This window comes from Macrotis lagotis, chromosome 1 (genome assembly GCF_037893015.1).
Source record: "Macrotis lagotis isolate mMagLag1 chromosome 1, bilby.v1.9.chrom.fasta, whole genome shotgun sequence".
Taxonomy (NCBI): domain Eukaryota; kingdom Metazoa; phylum Chordata; class Mammalia; order Peramelemorphia; family Peramelidae; genus Macrotis; species Macrotis lagotis.
Window position 1 is genome coordinate 864256139 of NC_133658.1, and position 9964 is coordinate 864266102.

Here is a 9964-nt window from a genome sequence, read left to right on the forward strand (position 1 = left end):
CGGAGGACACATCCAAAGCTTGAATCCCACCCCGCCCCCACCCCGGCTTTCCCAGCTGGTCACGCGGCTCCCTCCCCGCATTTCCAAGCTCGGGGCTGAAGGGAAGACGACGCTACAAAGGGCTCCTCACCGCCCCCCAAAAGCCCCCAATTCTCCCCGCAAACCCGCCCCCCGAGCCTCCAGGTGAGGAGTTTCCCGAGGGTGGGGACAAGCTCCGCCCCGGCCCCGCCTCCCCGGCCCGGCCCCGCCTCCTCCAGGCTGACGCCGCGCCGCTTTCAAAAGACGTCGTGCGTCCGTGCGTCCAAAACGTCACCGGCGGAGAAGGCGGGACTTCCGGGGAGCGCGCTCAACCCGTTTGGGTCGGACGGCGCTGCCTCGGGGGGGAGTGCTCGAGCCGCGATGGCGGCCCCGGCCCCGGCCGAACCCACGACCTTCGGACAGGCGGTGATCGGGCCCCCGGGCTCGGGGAAAACCACGTACTGTCTAGGCATGAGCAATTTCCTGGCCGGGCTGGGCCGGCGGGTGGCGGTGGTCAACCTAGACCCGGCCAACGAGGGCACGCCGTACGCATGCGCCGTAGACATCGGCGACCTGGTGACGCTCCCCGACGTGATGGAGGCGCTCAAGCTGGGGCCCAACGGCGGCCTCGTGTACTGCATGGAGTACCTGGAGGCCAACCTGGACTGGCTGCGCGACCGCCTGGCGCCCTTCCGAGGCCACTACCTGCTCTTCGACTGCCCGGGCCAGGTGGAGCTGTGCACGCACCACGGCGCCCTGCGCAGCGTCTTCGCGCAGCTGGCCCGGTGGGGCTTCCGGGTGAGCCCCGCCCCGGAAGTGTGGCTCGGGCCGGAGGAGCACGTGCTTGGGGGCCGCTCCCCCACCCCCGGCCCGGGGCCCAGTTACCTCTGCTCCTACATGCATTGAATGGATGCGCTCTTAATTGCCCTTCAGCTCTGTAGAGCCCTAGGGGGCTCCACAGCCTTATTTGTTTTATTGTATGATTGTCATTATTTTAGCCAAGGATCCCCCAGGCTCCTGAGGTTTAGAACTAAAGCTACTTTTTTCACACTAATAATTAATGAGTTCATGAAATCAGCTTCAGGAGTCTGTTCTCTGGGTGCCTTTATGGAAACCATCAGTGAGCCAAGAATGAATGAATGAATGCCCTCATCTCGGCTTCTAAAAGCCTCTTTCAGAGTTCCAATATTCTACCATAGGGGTGGCTAGGTGGTGAAGTGGATAGAGCACATGCCCTGGAGTCAGGAGGACTCAGGAGTTCAAATTTGACCTCAGACACTTAATAATTACCTAGCTGTGTGGCCTTGGGCAAGCCACTTAACCCCATTGCCTTACCTAAAAATAATAATTAAAAAAAAAAGAAATATTCCACCATAGACCCTGTGTTCTCTTCAAAACTTGTATTTACCTTGTGCTTTTCTTTTTTAACTTATTAGTTCCCTACATCAGGGATGGGGAACCTTTTTCCTGCCAAGGGCCTTTTGAATATTTATAACATTCTTTGAGGGCCTTACAAAACTATCAGTTTAAAAATCAGTCTGCTATATTTGGCAAAAACAGTTCACTCCTAAAAATCTCCTTATCTTTATTGACTTTACAATCCCCCTGTGGTTACCTTGGCAACCTCAAACCAAATGATTTCCCAGGCTTTATACAGTAGATAATCTAAAGTCCAGCTCTTGCCCTAGCTAGAAAGTAAACTTCTTGTGATTGCGAGGACTTTTTTACCTAGTACGTTGTACCTAGTACAATGCAGGGAGGTGATACCTTGACAAGCATTAATTGAATGTGAGTGAGGGGATGCACTTCTTTCTCCTCCAGAACCACCAGAGCCTAGTGACCAGTTATGAATAAGGACTACTGGAAAAAGCCCAGATGTGAGGCAATCAGGGTTGAGTGACTTGCCCAAGGTTACACAGCTAGTAAGGGTAAAGTATCTGAGGCCAGACTCGAACACCTGCCCTGAATCCAAGGCCAGTGCTCTATACACTTGACTACCTAGCTCCCTAATATGTAGGGTACATATTTAATAAATCCTTGCTTATTTAATGAATAAGTTTGCTCTGGAGAGAAGGCCTAAATTGGACTAAGATTGGGAGGAAAGAGATTCATTAGATTTAATTCATATTACAACATGTCAGCGTTCTTATAGCTTCAGTAGCTTGTTTTGCTAGGGTAGTTACAAAGACTAACAGGGAAAGTTACTTCTCATGGTTATATGGCCAGTTATTAAGTGGAGATTTGAATCTTTTTCTAGGTGACTCAAATAGAGTGCTGGAATCAGCAAAATCTATATTCAAATCTATCCTCATACACTTATTGACTGTGACCCTTGAGGGAAGCTAGATAGTGCAGTGGATGGAACATTGGTCTTAGGTCCAGGAGGGAGTTCAAATCCAGCCTTAGATCCTTGACTAACTCTGTGACCGTGGGCAAGTCATTTAACCCTGATTGCCTCACATTCAAGGCCATGTCCAGTTGCCCTGATTCATAGTTGGCCACTGGACCCAGATGGCTCTGGAGGAGAAAGTAAGGCTGCAAACTTAGCATGCTCCCTCACTCAAATCCAGTTCATGTGCTTGTCATGGCATCACCTCCTTGATGTCATCTTCAAAAATGAGGGACAAACTATGTGACCCTTGGTAAGCCATTAAATCTCTGTCTGCCTGTTTCCTTATCTGTAAAATGGGCAAAATAGCACCTGCCTCCCAAAGTTGCTGTGAGGATCAAATGAGCTATTTGTAAAGTACTTTGCAAACCTCACAATGCTGTGTAAGTGCTATCATTACCATCAAATCCAGAGTTCTTTTTAATTTGTCCTGCACTCTACTTTAGGCAGCCTCAATCTGCTGAATGAGATACAGTTCTAGCCTTTAGGATTCCCTGGTTTAATGATTGAGAGAAGCCTCAGGGCTTTTCTGCTTAATCTGAGAAGAATAAAGTTTTAAGTGTTTTAAAATCTTAGTAATCCTTTTGGGAAAGGGATAGGAGATCCACACTGATAATAAATGTCCTTGGCAGAGAGAGGCCCTGAGTCATGACCTTTCTGCCTTGTCTTGTTTTCTCAGCTGACTGCTGCCCACTTAGTGGATTCTCACTACTGTACAGATCCAGCCAAATTCATCTCAGTGCTTTGCACCTCCCTGTCCACCATGCTGCATGTAGAGCTGCCCCACGTCAACATCCTCTCCAAGATGGACCTCATTGAGCAGTTTGGGAAGCTTGGTAAGGGTTCATAGAAGTTTTGGGAAAACACAGGAGTAGAGCCTAGTGGTAAGAAAATGATAACCAGCTCCAGCTAGTTTTTCAAATCGACCTGGGGAATAGGGAGCCAAGTGAATGCTGAATCAAGGGGGTATAATGAGAAGTTGACCAGAGAGCCTAAGGATCAATTAGATTAAGCTGGAAGGGATCTCAGAGGCCATTTAGTCCAAACCCCTCATGTAGAGGGAAGGATACTAAGGCCCAGAGAGGCTGACTACCCTGGCCAAAGTCTCACCAACAGAATGGAGCAGAATCAAGATTCACTCTTTCTGTTCCATCCTGAAGAGCTTGTTAGACATTATTTCTCAACATGTTAGCAAATTTCTGAATTGCCAAGATCCTGGATATAGTCTTCATTGTTTAAAGAAAGATAGCATAGGAATAAAAAGCATAGAACCAAAAATAAGAAATCCAGGTTCTACTTGACCCTATCATCAACATAATGTGACCTTGGAGAAGTCAGTTCTTTCTCTGGCCTTAAGTTTCCTCACATTAAAATGAATATATAGATCCTCCCTTAAGGGGCGGCTAGGTGGCACAGTGGATAGAGCACCAGCCTTGGAGTCAGTAGTACCTGGGTTCAAATCTGGCCTCAGACACTTAATAATAATTACCTAGCTGTGTGGCCTTGGGCAAGCCACTTAACTCCATTTGCCTTGCAAAAACCTAAAAAAAAAAAAAATAGATCCTTCCTTAAGTCTCTTCCATTTTGCAATTTTAGGTCTCCTTGAGCTTGGAAATGTTTAGGGAGTAGTGCTCTCCTGGCCAGAAGCTATAGAATAAGGCTGTCTAAATGGCTTCATGTTGGGCCCCAGCTAAAGGATCTGATGCTGATGTGGCTCCCTCTTGTAAGCAACTTGTTCCAAACATGGAGCTGTCAATACTCTGAATCTATCCCTCAAGATATAAACATAAAAGATGGAGAAGGGGGGCAGCTAGGTGGCAGTAGTGGATAAAGCACCAGCCCTGGAGTCAGGAGTACCTGGGTTCAAATCCGGTGTCAGACACTTAATTACCTAGCTGTGTGGCCTTGGGCAAGCTACTTAACCTCATTTGCCTTGCAAAAATCCTTAAAAAAAAAAAAAAAAAAGATGGAGAAGGTTCAGAAAAAGGCAATTTAAGTGATCAAAAGGAAGGAGAGGAGGCCCTGGAAAATTGGCAACTATGTGAGGAAAGGTAACTTGAATTCAGAACAAAGGCCAATATAAAATGTGAATGAAATGTCTAAAAGTAGTAGAGAGGGTGACTCAGGGCTTAGTCTGCAGTTCCCCATATGCTTGAATGAGACCTTTTGAAGCTTGAAGGATGCACTTAGAACAAGAGAATGGAATTAGTAACTGTGTTACCTCCTGCTTAGAGGAAAGTCTCTAATCATAGAATAGAATCTGGAGAGAACACATGGAACAGGAAGTATCAGAGCAATCCCTTATTTTGAAGCAGAGAAACTGAGGCACAGGAGAATTTTCTCAAAATCACACAGTGATACTGATAAAATTAGTACTTCAATACCAGTAAAATTATCATGGATAATCATAAGCATTACCCTGAAAGATCAAAATTCTGAAGGATCTTCTGCCAAGTCAAGGAAGTAAGAGTTTTAGTAATGTGTATTTTCAGTCATTCATGGTGTGCCTGCCTCTTCCATTCAATTGTAAACTCCTTGATGGTTTTTGACTGGTTTACTTTGCTTTTTCTTTGTCTCTTCAATGCTTAGCTCCAGGACTGTTGGAATTGAAGATTCTTGTTTTTTTTTTTTTACTGTTGGGCTTCCTATGTTCCGCACTAACCTGTGTAGATAAAGGACTTTGCTTTGCAGGATGAACTTTTATCTAAGGTTCTCCTTCATTCTGCTTCTAAGCCTTGTCCTTTCTTCACAGCCTTCAACCTCGACTACTACACTGAAGTCCTAGATCTCTCCTATCTTCTTGACCACCTGGCCTCAGACCCCTTCTTCCGTAATTACCGACAGCTCAATGAGAAACTGGTGCAGCTAATTGAAGACTACAGTCTGGTATCTTTCATCCCTCTCAATATCCAGGTACAAGGGTCCTTCCTACCATTGGCTAGCTCATTCTGGAGCACTCCAGTGCCTCAGAGGAATCCCTATCAGAGTGTAAAGTAGAAAAGTAGCATGAGCAGTGAAAGGCACAGCAGAAGTTTCTTTCTAAGCCTGGCCAATCTCTACATCTCTCCTCTGGCAAGAGAGCTCTCTATTGGTGATCAGAAGCTAAGCATGGGATGAATGAATTTTAGAACTAAAGTCAGCCCAGGGCCTCCTCTGTTAGAACTGGAAGAAACTCTCCAGAAATGACCAAATCCAGCCCTCTCATTTTGCAGGAGAGAAAATCAGGCTCAGAGAGAGGAAATGCGTTTGCCCAAGGTCACACAGTCAAGAAATGGTGGGGCTTGGGTCTGCCTAGGTCTCCTAACTTCTAGGCCAGGGAGAAAACAAGGATGAGACATAGGAAGAGGAACAGTAGAAAAGTGGTTCAGTGGTTGATTTTTGTATAGACTATCTCAGCAGAGGGGAATAGGAGGAAAAATGAGATGTTTGGGAATGGCATGGGATGGGATGAGATGAGATGTGGTGGGATAAAGAGGCCACTTATGCAAAATTTCTTCTATCAAAGGGGGGGTCATATCGTGACTTCCAGTCTTTGCTCCCAGTTCTCTTCTCTCTCTTTCCTTCACTCCAGGATAAGGAAAGTGTCCAACGGGTGCTCCAGGCAGTGGACAAAGCCAATGGTTACTGCTTTGGGGTAGCTGAGCAGCGAAGTCTGGAGGCCTTGATGTCTGCCGCAGTGGGAGCTGACTTTCATTTTACCTCGTATCCTTGTTTCTCTCTGCCAGGGTTCTGAACTGAATGACTCTGAGAGTCTAATGGTTACTAGTGACTAGTCTACTTATCCCAGAGGTAGAAAACTCATGAGGCATGTAGAATGGGACTCCTAGGTGAGGATGAGAGCAGATGGGGCTGGAGGTCGTGGTCATGGAGGCTAAGCACTTGTCCTCCATGTGGAAAGGACAGAGGTCATTAAGGCCTCTAGGGGATGGGCACAGGGGTCAACATTCTTTCTGTGCTGTTCACCAGAACACAGGAATGCCCATTTATTATGTTATGGCCAATGTCTTACTGGAAAAAGTTCTCCTAAGGAATGTACCTCAGACCTGAGGAGGAGACCCATGCCTCACATAGGTTAGAGAGAGGAGCTGAGCCTGTGACTTCATTAATATCCTTGGCAACTATCACCACAGCATTTCAGAAACTGGGCTTGAATCCATGCCTTCCTGGCATTGAGGCCAGTTCTCTAGGACCCCATACTGTCTCTTGCCAGCATAGAAATCATGTTAATAAATAAGCTGGGTATAACAGAGATGTACCAGGCAAAGAGCCATGGGAGTTTTGAGGGGATGATTGTTCCAGGGCCAAGTATGACACAGGCACCTTATACGGGAAGATATGGGATGAAGACTTAAGAGTGTGATCAGCATAAAACCCAAGGAGGAAAGGCCACTAGAGGAGGGGTTCCCTGGGCAGAAGGCTTCTTGAAAGGATGACCTTTGAACTAAGGAAATGGGGTAGGGGGAGCCACTCCCAGGGAAGTAGGGAAAGGCCTAACAGGAGAGAACCCAAGGGGGAGAGCTTATCGGGTATGCAGTAGGCTTTGGAGCTAGAGGAGTTGAGGAAAGGGATAATAGTGTTACCAAGGCCGATGTGTGGTTGTGAACAATAAGGGGACCTTGGGGGGATCCATTAAGAGCTAAGTAGAATCAGCTACCCTACAGCACATCTAAGAAGAGGGACAGAGTGAAAGGAGAGAAAATATAGTATATGGTAGTGGGGAAGTACGATTGGAGGGAGTTGCGATCAGCAATGGAAATGGTGGAAAAATAAGGAAGTAGCTTTTGTGATGGACTTATCATAAAGAATGTGATCCACCCGTGACAGAGCTGGAGGTGTTGGAACACAGACTGAAGCACATTTTTTAATTATTATTTTTGGGGGGGAGGGTTTGCAGGGCAAATGGGGCTGGGTTGCTTGTCTAGGGCTGGATTTGGACCTGGGTGCTCCTGACTCCTCTGTCCACTGCACCACCTGGCTACCCCTACTACTACTACTCTTATTATTATTATTATTTTATTTTGGGATTGTTGGGGTGGTTTTTTTGGGTTTTGTAGGACAATGGGGTTGGGGTGACTTTCCCAGGGTTACACAGCTGGGTGATTGTTGGATGTCTGGGGCCGGATTTGGGCTCCAGTGCTCCTGACTCCAGGGCCGGTGCTCTGTCCACTGTTCCATCTGGCTGCCCCTACTATTATTATTATTATTATTATTATTGTTATTGTTATTATTTTAATTTTTTTCTCTTTACTTTATTGCCCATGAGGGTCTATATTTTGGGGGGGGGCCCACTATGTTTACTCTTAAACAAGAATATTTTAGTAATATATAAAACACCATCTGTATAAAAATAAATAAAGTTAATATAAGAGCTAGGTAGGAGCTCTCTAGGACTAATCCCCTTCATATCCTGTAGAAGCTGAAACCTGGTGTTGGACACCATTGGGAATTATAGAAGAACAGAGGCAGCAGCCATCAAACCAGTCACCAGCCACCAGCTAGTGCCATTACTTGAAAGACTTATCACATTGAAGCAAAGTTCATTTGACACATTGTTTATCCATGACATCCTACTGCTCCCATCAATCTCAAAGCCCCCATCTCTCCAGGCCAACCAGGCCCTCCTCATCTAAGAAAAGGCAGATTGCCTTTTCTGGATAGCTGGATAGCATTTTGTGAAGGATTCTTAGTCTTCAGCCCCAAAAAGATTTCAGCTCAGAAGGTGGTAGGGGGCTTGGCTTCTCTGTGTTCCTGTGGGGGTTTGGGCATAGATGGACAGGAGCCAGATCTTACTTGTCCCTTTTGGGCTCTGGAGGGATAGAGAGAAAGAATCCCTCTCATATCTGCTTCCCACTCCTTTGCCAATTTTCCTTGACCTCAGCCGTTTAGCACGCTGGGAATCCAAGAGAAGTACCTTCAGTCCCCAAAAGAAGAGTCAGTGGAACAAGAGGATATGCACTTGTAGGATGAGAGCGAGAGTGCTGTCCCTGGATCCAGGAAATCATGGCCTGAAGCAGGCTGGCCCTGGAGTAGGGCCAGAAACAAGACATCTGAGAGCTTGAGCCCGGAACTACTGAAGCTTGGCAAAGGACTTGGAAGCCCCAAAAAGGGGTGCCCTGAGGTGGGCTGCAGGACATGTCCAAGGGGGCAGAGGTGGCCATATGAACCTCTGCTATGGGCTGGCCTCTGCCATGGACTGCCTCCCTTGGGGATTTGGTCCCCTCTGTGGGAAACAGAGAGTCCCTGCCCTGCTGGTGGGGTGGGGGTCACTTAACTTGAAAATTCCTTTAAATACATGTGATTTGGCAACCTTCTGTCTCAAGCTTTTTTTTTTCCAAATTCAAGTCATAATATTTCCCATTTCTCTCACACTCTAGTCACAAAATGATTCCGCAAAATATTCCAATGAGGACATCTTTTTTTTATTTTCAAAATTTGCCTGCTCTGTCAGGTATGGTCTGGGATGTCTAGAGTTCCTCTGTGCAATAAATGGGACCAGAACTCAGTTTTTCCTTGCCCATGGTAACATTCCCCTTCTACAATTGGAGAAGCTTATCACAGTCAGGACCAAGGGATAATGTGTATGATCTTAGTCAAGTCACTTCCCCTCTGGACTTTCCTCTTCTCACTCTGCCTCCTCTGGAGTCTCTATTCTGTGGGTCACTGAATCTGTCTTTGTTCAGGATCTCTGCAGTGTGTTGGAATGCAAACTTTGCTTGACTCCATGTGGGCAAGTCACTTCCCCATCTGCCTCAGTTTCATTATCTGTAAAAAGGAACCTTGAAGGGCCTTCTAGCTTGAAACCGTTAACTAGGTCAGTTCCAGCCCTGAATGCTTTGATCAAACCTGAGAAAGCCCCTTTGGGCTTCTCCCTTTCTTTAGTTCCAGGGTCTTGTATCTCTTGTATCTGGAACATAAGAACAAGGAAAGGAAAGAAACACTTTTCAAAGTAGTGACCAGCAGGGGTCAGGCCATAACTACCTATTGACTGGTGCTCCTTGAATGCTGGGGAAGGGGGGGAGTAGGTGTTAGATTCAAGGTACAATTCAGGCATTGCCTTGCCATGGACAGGACCCTCCCCTTCTGTGTCCACTTCTTTTGTAAAATGTATGAGCTTCTGGAGGGCAGGGATTGTCCTTTGCTTTCCTGTGCATTCTCAGAGCATGGCACTGTTCCTGGCTTCCTAAATGCTCATTGACTGACCTACAAAGTAGAACTATGAATCAGTGATATGAGCCATTATTTAACTTGCTGAAGTCTCTGAATCCTTTCCTAGCATGTTAAAGTACAGACCTGGTCCCTGCCTTGAAGTTTCTCTGGTCCTTCTAATAGGGATGCCATACCAAAGGAACTCATGAGGTAATTGTTGAAGTATTGGGGTTGGGGGATCCTTTTGGTGCTCTCTGGGAAGACACCCTTGAGGAAGTGGTACTTGAGATATTTCGAGAAGATTTATAGTAGATGGAAGTGGAGGTGGAAGGTTCTGAAAGGGATCTGAGATGGCTAGGGCTGAAGAAGGTGCTTTGGGCTCAGCATGGCCATCAAGTTTAGGGTGACATG

General features: G+C 46.6%; 1 protein-coding gene across 1 annotated transcript; it reads left to right on the forward strand.

Moving 5' to 3' along the window:
- The first annotated feature begins 309 nt into the window (after positions 1-309).
- GPN2 (GPN-loop GTPase 2) lies at positions 310-8732 on the forward strand. The gene is made up of 5 exons (XM_074218008.1): positions 310-816; positions 3087-3243; positions 5160-5320; positions 5979-6109; positions 8294-8732. The coding sequence occupies exons 1-5, from the start codon at positions 400-402 to the stop codon at positions 8367-8369; spliced, it is 942 nt and encodes a 313-aa protein (XP_074074109.1). The 5' UTR covers positions 310-399; the 3' UTR covers positions 8370-8732.
- Positions 8733-9964: the final 1232 nt, after the last annotated feature.